Source organism: Varroa destructor, unplaced genomic scaffold (assembly GCF_002443255.2).
Source record: "Varroa destructor unplaced genomic scaffold, Vdes_3.0 BEIS01000006.1, whole genome shotgun sequence".
Taxonomy (NCBI): domain Eukaryota; kingdom Metazoa; phylum Arthropoda; class Arachnida; order Mesostigmata; family Varroidae; genus Varroa; species Varroa destructor.
In genome coordinates this window covers 30,597,487-30,611,350 of record NW_019211459.1, presented here as the reverse complement: position 1 = coordinate 30,611,350, position 13,864 = coordinate 30,597,487, and the positions used below count along the sequence as shown (strand labels likewise).

The 13,864-nt window shown below is 36.5% G+C and overlaps 1 protein-coding gene across 3 annotated transcripts in view; it reads left to right on the top strand.

Moving 5' to 3' along the window:
• The first annotated feature begins 239 nt into the window (after positions 1–239).
• Positions 240–13,864, top strand: part of LOC111253569 (protein FAM177B-like) — a 19,812-nt gene continuing 6,187 nt past the window's right edge. The window contains exons 1-2 of one of the 3 annotated variants that reach the window (XM_022813171.2): positions 240–489; positions 5,128–5,222. In XM_022813171.2, coding sequence (XP_022668906.1) covers positions 414–489; positions 5,128–5,222 — 171 coding nt within the window. In that variant the 5' untranslated portion in view covers positions 240–413. Of the gene's footprint in view, positions 490–717; positions 767–5,127; positions 5,223–13,023; positions 13,111–13,864 lie in introns of those variants that run through there. The other 2 variants (XM_086992038.1, XM_086992039.1) reach the window with 2 other exon arrangements.

Here is a 13,864-nt window from a genome sequence, read left to right as displayed (position 1 = left end):
GCACATTGCTTCCTGACGAAATAAAAATATACATGCGGTGTGGTTCGGACGTAGACTATTTCATATGTGCCTAAATTTATTAGGCAACACAGTACCACTGTACCATCACAGGGACTTACATGATGTGTTTAACGTCTTCATATAGAGGGTCTGTTAAAGAACTTTGTGCAGGTACGTGGGTTCTCTCCACTTTTCCCTTTCCCGAATATAGGCGCGTCTCTCGCTTTGTGGTTGTTTTGGTTTTAGCAGCCGCTAAATCCTTCAAGTGTACACGAAGTAACGTGGGAGATCTGGGAAGTCAGGTCCAGTTCTATCGAATTCAATAACTATTCGTGCAGCTACAATAATTTTTGCAGCGGGTGCTATATTCGATTCGCTAAACCTTTGCCCATTTAGGTCCACGCACATAAATAATGTCTAGTCAAGCTGTTGATACGCCAGAAGTGCAACTAGGATTCAATGGCGGGGATACCGCAGACGCTGAAAAAGGTTTGTAGTACAACTGCAAATCCTTGAAAAAGTTTGCAGATGTAATTTAAAATGATTGTATTTAGCAACAAATCTAATGTGTGATCCGCATCAGCTACTCTAATTTCACAATCTGCGAAATTTCTGCAGCGTCTTTGTGGGTACTATAACAAAACAAAAGTCATTACTATACACAGCTAACATGACATAATGTGATATTAATGTTTTGAATTATAGTCACGTGAATAATCACAGTTTGCGATAATGCCACCAGGGCTCTCCGTCTTCAAACTAATGAGTATGACTTAATATTTACTACCGTTTTGCGTTGTAGTCACACGAATCACACCAACTTTTTCAATCCAATGCTAAGGATTCAGTTCAAAGAAGTGGGCGATTCTAAACGTAATACTCGAAGTATTTAAGTTAAATTTTTAACGCTGAAGTTCTAATATAGGACTTAGAAGATATAAGTATCGAACGAACATTTCTGTGAAATCAAGGAAGCCATTACGTGTGTTTTCCGGTAGGCTAATAATGGCATGTTATTTTTAATTTACTGTGTATTTGAGCTAAAGTGCAAATGCTATGAGATGTACTTAATCAAAGATAAAATTTTCTAATCTATTCAAAAAGTAGATATTTTCATATGGAACGTATTTCCACCAATTTGGATTAGAAAATGACAAACTCTAAAGCTGTTTATCGTCGACTGATTCTAAAACTTAACTAATAAAGATTATATATATAAATATCGTTGTGAGTCAAAAAATGTGTGCTGTGAGGAGTGGCAAAATGACGGTTTCCTCGCTCCATAATAACATCTCAGTTGTGCTCACTGTAGTTAATCTACTTGCTTGTATGTAAAATTTCCACTTGATATATGAATGGGTTTACCGTGATGATTATGTATTTTTCATGGTGCTTTAGTGGTGAAAATGATACTGGCGTCCGTTGTTATTGTTAGTTGGGCGGAGGCCAGTGATGGCAGGATGGCTTACCATGGTTCAGTCGTAACACGATAATCAAAAAGAACATTGATTGTCAAGGCTTTCGTGAATTTCTCTACAATCAGTTACAACTGAAGGGTGCTGCGCTGACGAAATCTATTCATGAAACGGACTCATTTGTAGTTATTATAACTGAGTATTTTATTAGTTGCTCAGCGAACGTCATCGATTTATTGTTGAATATTAGCGTGTGTTTTAAAATTTTTACAGTTATTTATTGTTTGGTAGAGACATCGCACCACGTAAGATCGTCTCAAATGTTAGAATGAGTCGATGGACAGAAATATGCTTGCTCAGCTTAGAGGGCGTACTCTCTTGTAGCGAATTTTAGCGATGTAATCTGTATGTAGCTTTTCGAAGCCAAGTATAGACTTTTTTTTGGGAAGGTCTTACATCTGAAAAGTAAAATGCTAGAAATATATCTCCGTTTTTTAATTATGGATTGGTTTGGACGTTTTACATCATTTGCATTTCTTTTAGCTATAAGTACATATGAAGCGTTGAACTGATAATAAAGCGCTGTTTCGTAGAATAGAGTCTTTAGTCTGCAAGTTCATATTGAAGACTTCTTTTGGGCAAATTTACCGTTCAAGGACCCCTCATTTAGTCATATGTTAAACAGAAGCATAAAGATAAAACAGTTTATAGTTAAATACTAAGAGCTTTTATTTGTGGTGTGGTATCTCGAATATATTAGTGGTAGGGAGTATAATGATATTTACACTGGTCAGACATAATTGCGCGGCGAGCGATATGATGAATTTGAAAGTTAGAGAAAGATCTATAGGTTTTAGTTAAAAATCAAACAGAGATTTCGATTGTGAGTCCCGAGTTCTACTTTTAAATAAATAAAAAACCGTGGCAGGTTTATGATAGGCAAATCAAGTGAGTGTACCCACAAAAATATAATAAGCACGAACTATTGAGGATACAGTTCTTCGTGTTGAAGAACATTTAATAAGAATGCTAACCTACGATAGAAGCCATAATAGAGAAAAATTTATTAGATATTTTGTATGGCTAGATTTATAATGGTTATTAAGCTAGAATCTCATCGGTTCTCTGGGGCGCTATTCTAGTCAAAATCGAAGAGCTTGCCTTAAAAAAGCTTAGCAGATCATCTCAGTTTTCGGATGGCGTTAATACCAGTAAGAATTTTTTACCATTGTTATCGTAAAAGGCTTCAGTACGAAATACTGACTATTGTTTTTTTTTACCTGGTTTTCATTTTCTTGTTGGATCCAACGTCGTGGGGAATGGTAGTGCTAGTTTTAACATTTCTGCGAAAATCGTACATGTGTTTCATATTCACTGCAATTAATAAAGGAGTATTCAATATTACCGACAATAGCCAGAAATAGCTAGTTTCTAATTGTCTACGCAATATATATCCCATGACTCAGAGCAATACGCTTACAAAGAATACACTGTTGGACGGACCGATCATTTTTTTCGACCAGATACCTGAGTAGAATGCTAGCCACTAGCATTTGAAGTAGGTATCCTATGGACCACATAATCTGTTAGTCACGTAGATTTTACCATAGCTCATGGAATATCACATTAAGCTTTATTTCTAGCAATTTCACTTTTTCAAGAGAAGTGAGGCCGGCAGAAATTTGTTTTTGGAGGCGATGGAGACATTACAATAGATGAATTAGCAATGGTGACTATTGACGTTTGTAATAACGCTAACAGTTTTCTCATTGGAAAACCATGCGACGGCCAAACGATTTTGCTTCAAAGAGCATCTATCTTCTTCTTGATTACCGTTGCGGGCGTGCTTTATGGATAAGACCCAACGAAGTATTAAAGATAGAGAAGATTTGCATTATACAAATAGATAACTACTAGAATAAATCTACTTAAGAAATAATATAATGAGGCTCTGTTCTTGAAGTCGTGAAAGTGTAAGATTTATCAATATTGACTTTTATTTGACACTTTTAGGAAAACGTACAAAACAAATAAGACAATATAAGAAGTCTAGTGCATGTTTTGTTTTATTCGTAAATGTGAAAAAAAGCCCCACGAAATTACGAATCATTGTCTGCTCTACTCAATTCAGTGGAACTCAAATTAGTACATTTGATTCTTTGGGCCGCTTGACCTTTTTAAAACTACAAGGCCTACTAATACTACTTGAATATAATAAGATTTAAAGCTCAGGGCTTACTTGGCAGATAGTATAAAGCCAAAAACAATCATTATTTGCAATCTTCGTTTCCTTAAAGGCTATGTTTCACACAGCTCCTAAAAATCAAATTTGCGAAAATTAACGGACTTTGAAGCGCCTTTTTACATTTTGCTTTTGCTGGCAAATATACGAGCGAATTTCAACCACGGCATCTGGAATATAGACGCCGTGGTTGAACACCCAATGTTCGAACGCACAACAGGAATCGCGCAAAAAAATAATCTTAGTCAGCATACATTTCTTGTTTTAGTCGGTCACTTTCCAGTAGCACTCCAGGAAAGGCACCTGTCGAGGCATTCCAGTTTGCCCATAATATTATAACATAGTTGGAAAACCACTATCGCCTTTAACAGACTATAACGTCTTTAACACGATGCGAAGCACGGTATTCGCTCGATATTGATATCTTAAGAACTACGTTTCCTGTGAGATTTTCAACGAGCGAAATAGGCTCAAAGCACCGTTTCTGATGAGTCATAAGAGTGCACAAAATTGGAAATAACATACTGACGTATCAGGATGCTGATACCCCTCTCCTTACGAAAGATCTCATGCAATGTCATAATTTCGAAGGCGCACAAAATTTTCGGGTTCATCTATCAGTATCTGAGACAAAGGTGAGCGACATCAGCTTTTAATCCCACAAAATGATCGTACTTATTAAAGGAGATAGTAGTATTGCTGTAATTCTAGTTTGTATTTGAATATGCGTATCTAGTGCGTGAGTTTTGCCGTATCGTTACCGGTTTTCAAATGGCATTCGCTCAACATTTAATTCTGACAACGATCAACGCTGGTTTCTTCTTTGCCTCCTCGACGCTTAATACCGGACGCAGCGATATTTGAAGACACTGACAATGTTGTTTGAAGTATATATATACGCATGATGTACACATTTGAGTATTATACGTTTATGATTGTAGATATTGATCACATAATATTTTTGTAAATGACAAAGCCTGGTATACCATGGTCATTGCTAATATTATACAAATAAAATTATTGACTAAAAAGAGTTTAGTCAATAATATTATTTGTGGTATTTCATATCCGGTGTGATGTATCACAGGTAGCTAAGAATGGGTTCACCTTTGAATGCAAAATGCAAAAATAGCTAATTATGTGGCTAGAATTTCTAGAATAAGGTTGCTCTTATTTGGTAATAATGACTTTCGCAACAAGATCTACACAATCTCAAGAAATACTATTAACTGTTAACGAAATCTAAAGTCATTTTCTCAAAAAGTTATCAGAAGAAGCTTTACCGAAAAGCGCAAACGAAATAGTATATTTAGTAACATTCGAAAGGATAGTTTTAATTATTTCTCTTTCTTGTAGTTATTATAGTACGCAGCGATAGATCCTACTAGATTTTAGTTAAGTCCCATCAGAATTGAATATTGTTTTTTCTTCTAATATATACTGTGGTCTCGTCGCGCTTGTTCGCTTTAGGCATATCAACAAAAACCCCGCGCAGAGTAATTCACTTCCAAGACGGTGACGAACTTGAAGAATATTCTACGGAAGAAGAAGGGGAAGTGGACCAGGTAAGTCAAATTACTTAATTTTACTTAGCCAGCAATAATATTTATTACATGAGGGTGGGCATGATTAAATACACAAAAACTGAACCATTGCAGCATCATAATGGACAAAGACCAAGTAGAACATGCAACAAACGCATCTTAAAAAATTGGCTCATCAAGCAACCTTAAAAATAACATCGACTTATTAGAGCTCTCAAAATGACAACATATCTTGTTAATAAAGCTCAAGTATGTATTGTATTTTAATTCTCCATAAAAGCTACTGCATTGCTACTATAGCCAGCGCCAGATTATAAATGTTTGCACAGTGCAGGACAGCTAGATAAACAGTTGCTTTGAATGGCGTATAAGCCATGAATAGTTGCTCATCTACACGAGATATTGGGTTGAGGAATTTCAGCTTCACATGAGTTATATTACGGATAGAAGTACGGAGTACCTAGGTGTTGGTGTTGCTAATTTTTACAGCCAAGTCTGCACATATTAAACCTGGGTGAGGTACATACCAACCAGATGCTTATGCTCTATTGCGGTTCTATTAACTAACCGAAAAATTGAAGATAATGTGCTGCAGGCGGCCGTTTCAAATATTCCGGGTTCCGCAGACAGTGGAGCTTGCAGTCTTGTGGAGAGCCCAGCAGGCCAAACAGCACTTGGGACACCAATGCTGAACGTCCTGGGTCCAGTGCTCAAGCATGTATTGTGTTTTAATTCTCCATAAAAGCTTCTGCATTGCTACTACAGCCAGCGCCAGATTGTCAATGTCCTAACTCCCTAACCTTCCATTACTTTAATCGAGTACTCGACGTATTCGTTACGTTAAATCAATCTAAGCCATAAGGCCCGCAAGAATAGTAACTCGCTCGCCTCTAGCGCGTTGTGTTGTAGTATCTTAATCACCTTGACAATCAAAAACAGTGTCTCACTGATAATAATTTTTTACTGCTTTTTTTTAACTGGCATTTTTTCCTTCTGTTTCCTTTGGCGTCTACCGAAGAATTGCCCTGGGAAGTATTTTTCCAAGGATTTTCCACCCAAGATAGGGCAATTTTATCTGGTTTTTTTTACCCTCTCAGAAAAATGTGGGAGGTGTGTTGCGACAAAGACATGTCTAATGCTGCGGAATGGTATAACTTCTGCCTGTTTCACTCAAATGAAACCCATTTCAAAACGCTTTTTACGGAACGATTACCGGTAGAGTCAGCTTCATGCGAGATGTTTCAGAGAAAGCTTCAGTTAGGTCTAGTTTCCGTCGTCGTGGTTTAACGTTAGCTTACGTCACGTATTTGTACGACAATATATATCTTGCAGGTAAATTATGTTCCCGTTGAGACTACCCACTAGATTTCAATCAAAATAATCAGGTTTTTAAGTACTAGATGTTACAGTTGGAATCATCCATGACAGAAATGACTACTGATATCTTTACCTCGCTTTCAGACTTTTCTTGTGTAATTGTTCGCCATTTGTACTCTTTTATGTCATTCATTACCGAATCAATTCAGCCATCACTTCCAGCCTCGTCATCGTATAGATCTGATGCTTGATCACAGTTCCGCCGCTTCTTTGTTCAGCGATCCTAATCATTTTATTTTCAAGGACACTTTTGACTAGCGTGTTATCGTTCACGAGTTACTTTTTAGTTGTCTTTACTGATCACGTCTTCTTTTGCTGCCTGATAACATTTCTTGGTATTCCGTCTTTTGTAGAGAAAAATGTGAATTACCTGTCATTAAAAATAGTCTACTCCATCAAGATAACGATTTTACGATCAGAGTTACCCACGTTACTCGATAATGCGGTTATCGAGTGACTCACTAATACATGTCCTTCCTGCTCAGTTTTTTTTCTAAAATATTGCCTTTTCGTCAGTTTTAAAAGTTTATGGATTGTTCGTATTGCCAGACTTTCATGCTTCACCTACTACTCGTTTCTCAAATCGGTTCAGTATTGAAGCACTCATTATCAGGTGTTAAAGAAATTGTTTTATTTTACAATTTACTCTATTATGTTATTTATCGCGATCGTGTTCCTTCGCTGATTCTTAATCAAACCACGTTCTGTTTTAATGTATCTTAAAAACCATACCTACTTTTTGTACGTGGACTGCAAATTTTAGTTAGGTAAGATCAAAGTCTACACCTGGATAAGAGAGAGGTAAGTTATCTGTTTAAAAACCGTTGTTTGTGTTTTCCACTATATTTCTTAGCGTCGCACTTTTGTTAGCATCAATAATAAATGTACTGGTTACGATTGGAATAAAATATATGTCAAATATTATTTCCATATATTTGTCGGTCTCGGACTATGAACCAACATATTTTACTAGTTCAGCATATTGGTGGTACAGGCGCATTTACTATTTCTTAGTATATACTCTGGTGACTAACCACGCTTTCCTTTCATACAATTCATACTCAAATATCTATTTCTTATTTTTTCAACGTTCTTTTACTTAATGTTCTCTCTATTACTACGTAAAGTTTTACTGACCAAAGCAAACCATAACAGCTAAGCCATCGCACACAGTTTGGCGCGTGGTTCTATGCATAAACTAGTTACAAGAATAACGAGTAAGCTACAGCACAGTAAGGCCAAATTATGCAGCAGCCCTTTTTTTTAGTATTTAAGGAAAAGACAACGCATTAAGTGAGGTTATATAGACCATACAACAAGTGTATATAACAGGAAACGCTATCACAAAACATGTGTGATGAAAGAAAAATAATTACTTCTTTTGATTAATTAAGTGTCAAATAGAAAAAAAAGCTCCTTTTGGCTCTTTGAACTCCCTTCCTTTTTTCCCCATTTTCGCCGCGCAGCTCGTGCAACCCACAATTCAAAGGCATAATATGACAAATCTGTTATCGTTTCTTCTGTCTCAAATTGTGTGTCGTGGTGAGTCTCAAAGGATTTATGTTTCCTGCAATAGAAAACTTCGACGAAAGTTGTTTAAAGATGTTTTTAGAGGATTATAGCTATGAACCGAGTCAACGATTGGGCTCAAAAAGGGACTGTTACTACTACGCCGCTTTTTATGGTCTTCAGTCATTTATTCAAACCTTAAAAAAAATCGGTGTCTGCGTTCCCTATGCTTCTATCAAAAACAAATCGGCTTTTCACTGCCTTTACAACTTGCCCAGAACCGAGGAATGCGCGCCCACAACGGGAAATTTTTGTACAAAATTATCGCAATTCAAAAAAAGGCGTTATTAGTTCCCAGTGGCGATTCTCAGTTAGGCCTCAACGGGCCCCTTTCTGAAAAAAAAATCATGTCGTGTGCGTGGTGGAATTATATGAAATATAATATGCCAGAAAATGTAATACTTAAAGAAGGTAATGCGATCGATTAACATCTCTACGCAGACAAGTCACATCGGGTAAACGAGCTTATTCATCAATTGAAAAACTTAACCAACAAGGCTTGGGTATTCTTCTTCTTGACAGTGTTGGGCCGTACTACGCAAAAATCGTAAAAACACGTTTCAAAACAGAATCCGCCAAATTTTAGTAAACGGACAAATGTTTGGTGAATAGGTGCAAAGAGGTCGTAAACAATGAAGGCGACTAATCAACTAGTAGAGTACAGTTGTTTTCATTAAGAACATGTTTCAGTCATGTCCAGAAAAGTAGGAACTTAATAGATGTGTATTGACAAACATATTTCTAGTGATTCGAGGACGTAGTAGATGGGTTTTGTACATCGTACTTTAGTACCTAAGGGCTAGCTATCTGAATAAAAGAGTAATTTAACAAACAAGTAGAATGAATTTAAATAAACAGAGAAAATATTTAAATATACAGAGCATATCGTCGTACGAAATTTGGACGTTAAAATAACAAGTTCAAACATATATAGATTCATTTTTATGATAACATCTATATCCGACGGCAGAGTGTTATGCGAGTTATGATTCTTTTCGGCAATTTTCTAGCTATTTTTTGTACTATGTTCCACTCTTCATATATATCGTATGGCTGACTTACTGAGGTATTTCTGCTGTGGCAGTTTTATGTATGCGCGTTTAGTTTACTTATGCAAATATACAATATTCCGATTACTATAAACTCTCATGGAGCCACACTATAGACATGCTGCATTGCTTCGTAATTTCTATCACGGATTTATAATTGAATTGTTTCTTTACAGATAGCATGTACTTGATGTGTTATTCTATCAGCAATATGTAGATTATCCTATTAATCATAGTTGACGCAATCGTTAGAAATCGAAAAGGATTCACGAAACCAAAGCGCACATACACACAAAACTTGGATAATATGTTGAAATATATGAATGCTGGTTCTACGATGTTGTGAAAAAAGTGAATTCGTTTTCAAGTAGGCGATTTTGACAGGCCCTCACAATGAGAAAACGGTATTTCAGTTTGGGTGTGTCGACCGTAATCTCCATGAGCGGTTTTATTGGGTTAATCAAAATTCGCTTAGACAAGAAAAAGGCAGCTGCAGGTGTATTTGTCAACTTACGAAGAACATTCTGTATAATTGACCTTAGTATGTCGCTGAAAAAGCTGTATACCTATAGATTACAGGTGGGGTTTTACGTCGGACGTGCAGCAAGTGCAGGTAGGTAAAATTTCTTCATTAACGGAGCATTTCTTAGATGGAGTTGCTTAGGAACTATAGGTCGCTTAGTCTTTTCACATATCCGAAGTAATGTAATTTTCATAACCCTCTCTATTCGTTGATTAAACGATTGTATTACTTGTTGAAGACTCCGTGAATGACAGCGAAATGATAAGGGATGACCTTTCATTTAGACCATCATGAAAGGAAAAGCTTCAAAAACAAGATTGTTACAACGAAAAAGCGAAATTTATTGGCGTAATGCATGGTTTCGATCAACTTTCAAAGTTAATACTACTTATGTCTTAGAAGGGTCTTGTCACCGCATCCAATATTGCCATATTGTCTTGCTAGAATGCTTATTAGCTATATATTAAGCTTTTTTTTTTATAGCCATACACCTTAAAAATTGCTGGTCCATCATATCGTCTGTAAAAAAGAAGCGCGTTGTTTATTGTTAGACCTTCCAGCAAGGTCAGCTTATGACCCTAACTTTCCGTAACACGACTGCTAGTCGCTGTAGAGATCAAAAAAAGTTTTAAAACGAATTCTGAGTAGCACTTATTACTGATAAAACCTGTTGGTGCCAATTAAGCGCAGAATTAATATAATTTTATTAAAGCTGCATCCTGGTCAAATTCCTGGGTAAACTACCTCAAAAACCTAGTACACACATTTTATAGGAAAATTCTAAATAATTAGGAAGGAGTTTCATTTTGAGACTATTAACTAATGTGACAAACGTGATTCCTCTTCCTTACAATGCTTCTAAATATAATTATGTATATTGGATGGTATTGTTTGATCGAAACTAACTAAAAACAAATAAAAAAAAGTAACTGAAGTATTGTGCTTGGAAAATAAAATTATGAATCGTAGTTGGAAATAAGACATTTAAACCGCATTGTGTTGTCGGCACTTTCTTCACTGTAATTTATAAATGCTATTATATTAAAAGGTAAACTCATATAAAACATAATATACAATCAATGTTCTGCTATAGCTATCTTAATAGCAGTTGTAAAAATAAGCATACGTCACGAGGATAAATTGGGACTCTGTTTTTTGTGTCCTGAATGTTTAAATATATTCTTAATTCGTTTCGTAAGAAGGTGATTTTCGTTCTGTGTCTAAGCTATCTCATATGTTGTAACAATCACACAGCTTTTCTAATTATTTGTACAAATATTGAAAAATGTAATACAATTTACACACTGCGTATGATGCCCGCTTGTCTATAGAGTTGAAAAATGGACTTGAGACAAACCTTGTCGCAACGTAAAATGCATTCCTTTGATTGCATCCCTTGGATTGCTCGAGTGTTTTTAACCTAACGGTAGAACTCTACCTGGCAGTAATAAGAAGCTTTTCTATAACAAAGTTTTCACATATTAAATATAAAAAATTTTCTTTTTCAGTTAAACACCGTACTATATTACCATGTCCCAAAGTGGTGTAGGACATTTTACAATTTCTTATTATAGAAATCGAAACAGTTAGCCTTGATATAACAATTATACCCCATATCACGATAATCCTATCGATGGGATGCTAGTGTCATTTAGTACGTATGCTGGCATAGTGACGGATATTACAACTACCCATTTTTTCACCACATTGTTCAGTTGACGCTATTTGCCAAACACGTGGTTCTCTCCTATTCCGCAGGCGATTAGTTTTGAAGAGTCTCTTTTTTTTTTAACATAAAAAGACCACTGACACTTTCGACGCAAAAGTAGGGTAATACTATATATGGAGTGAAGTTGCCTTCTGACAGAACTGCTTGAACCTATACCATCTTCTGTAATCGGGTTGCCGAAGAAAAGTTTGAGAATGCCCATTATTTTTTTGCGTGCTCAGCAATAATATTATTACCAACAATCAAAACTGTTATATCTGCTTTTATTCTCAAAATTATTGTTAGCGTAGAGGACAAAGATTGAGTATCATAAACTGCAAGACTAGGTTTATCTCGAAATCGCAGGTCCATTAAAAACCTGCGTACTTTTTATTATACTTAGGTTTTTATTGAATTTATAATTTGAAAATAGACTGAATTTTGGTTGTGAATCTTTGGTCTCACATTGTTCCTGTTTGTGTGAATACTTAGGACAGACAGCAAGACAAGCAGACAAATACGTTTTTTTTTTATTGGAACTATTTGCAACCATATTTGGTGCCAATTTATTCGTTCAATTTGCACAGGTAGCTTCATAATTACCACGGCAAAAATTAGGGGTCTCGTTTTCACCAGAGATCGGTTTAGGCAGTATCAAACTGTCAAAAATAGTCTTCGTATGTTTATAATGCTGGAGAACATAATCAAGGATATGCAAGCTCGCAGTTAAGCATGATCTTATCAAGCAGGGACTCGCGTCATACGTGCTAGATTGTGTGACAAGCTGAGAAAGTCGTCATAGGATTGTCTTTCCTAGGCACCGTTAGCTACAAGTCTTAAAAAAGATGTAAGAATACAACCTTTTTCAACTAATCAGGCCCCATGCTTCAGCATTCTATAGCAGCGAAATAATTAAACCGCGCCCGAAACTGTAAGATCTATTGACAGTGAGTGCTTCGGCTAAAAACAATTAGTTTTTGATTTTTACAAAAACGTGAAATTTACAAAGTTTCATAATTTATGGCTTAATATATAAGTATATTTACTTCCGTGCACCAAATGTATTCAAATGCTTGTGGTACAAGCCTGTCGTCATTGTAAACGAGACGCAGACAACAGAGATTCATAAAATACCATTAACTTAAGTGATAGGATTGACCTTTATCAGCCTTCAAAAACGGTTGCTCCGAGGTCCAGTGTTTACGAGCTATCACGTGCATCTTGTGAAAGTTAGAATCGACCAGATCTGTACTGGTTGTGCTGCGCCGTAGACGCTTACGAAGAGCCCATCGCAGGAACCCAAGACATGTGTTTCATGCCTCTAAGATTCAGTTACTCGAGAAGTTCAAGCTTACAAACCATGTGAAGCGCGGTACCTCATGAGCCAAAAAGCAGCAACACTGCAATTCTAACTTGTTATTGAAAATCACTTCTGTCGATTTGCATTTCTTCCTAGCTCTGTGCGTAAATTAGTTTCCTATGTATTAGCCATCTATTTTCGCTACCTTATTCTATCTCCAAACTAACTTGTCATCCCATCTTGCTAGAGGTTTTCAGTACCGATGTTGAAAAGCTGGGCTACCCAAGCTTTAAGACTCTCTACGAAGTCAAATGTATGGTTACAAATATCACTTCCCATCATTTGGAACAAGGGAGCCGTACGCGCGGGGTCTGTACATTACAGTGAGTGTAAAATATTAAATATAGTGTCTCCCACTAAAGTGCTTGCAGGGCAGCTATACAGATCCTTGTTGATCATCTTGCTCTTCAGACGTTCCTTAGTCTATAAAGTCCTGGTTCTATAGGAATGTAGATTTCATTTAACTTGAGGCGTAGGCATATCTCCTAAAGCTATTTATTTTTTTTCTGTGTTTCGTATCAATGTAGACACCGTGTCTCGTCACCCGTAACAATTCTGTGTAGAATTCTATCATATTAACTGCACATTGTCCGATGCTAGGCGGGGCCTTAAGGGTCAATGGGAGCCGTGTTTTCTTGTGCACTTTATGCTGGCAATGGCCCCAGACTCCTAATTTTTGCCAAAATGTTCACACATTCAAGATGCCTTAACGTAATCGGATGTCTTCAACTTGTCTTCTTACTCACTAAATAAGCGGTTTCCCACCCGCAATATTTATCCGTTTCGAATAATCGATCCGGGTACGGCATACCTCTAGGTTCAAAATTCTTCGAGCTTAACAAATCTCTCCAAGCAGTTTTCTTAGTTATACAGTGCACAAGTATCCTAAGCTGCTCCAACAGCTTGTTACTTCGGCAAAGGATAAAATTGAGTAGGTGTCCAAAATATTTTTATCTTGAAGCATGGCTCTGCCATAAATACAGTGGACCTAAAAAGAAGACCTAAGGGAAGTGCTTCTAAACGGTATATAGAAGCAAAACGTAAAGACAACAGGAAGGTATATTCTAACTTTAGATA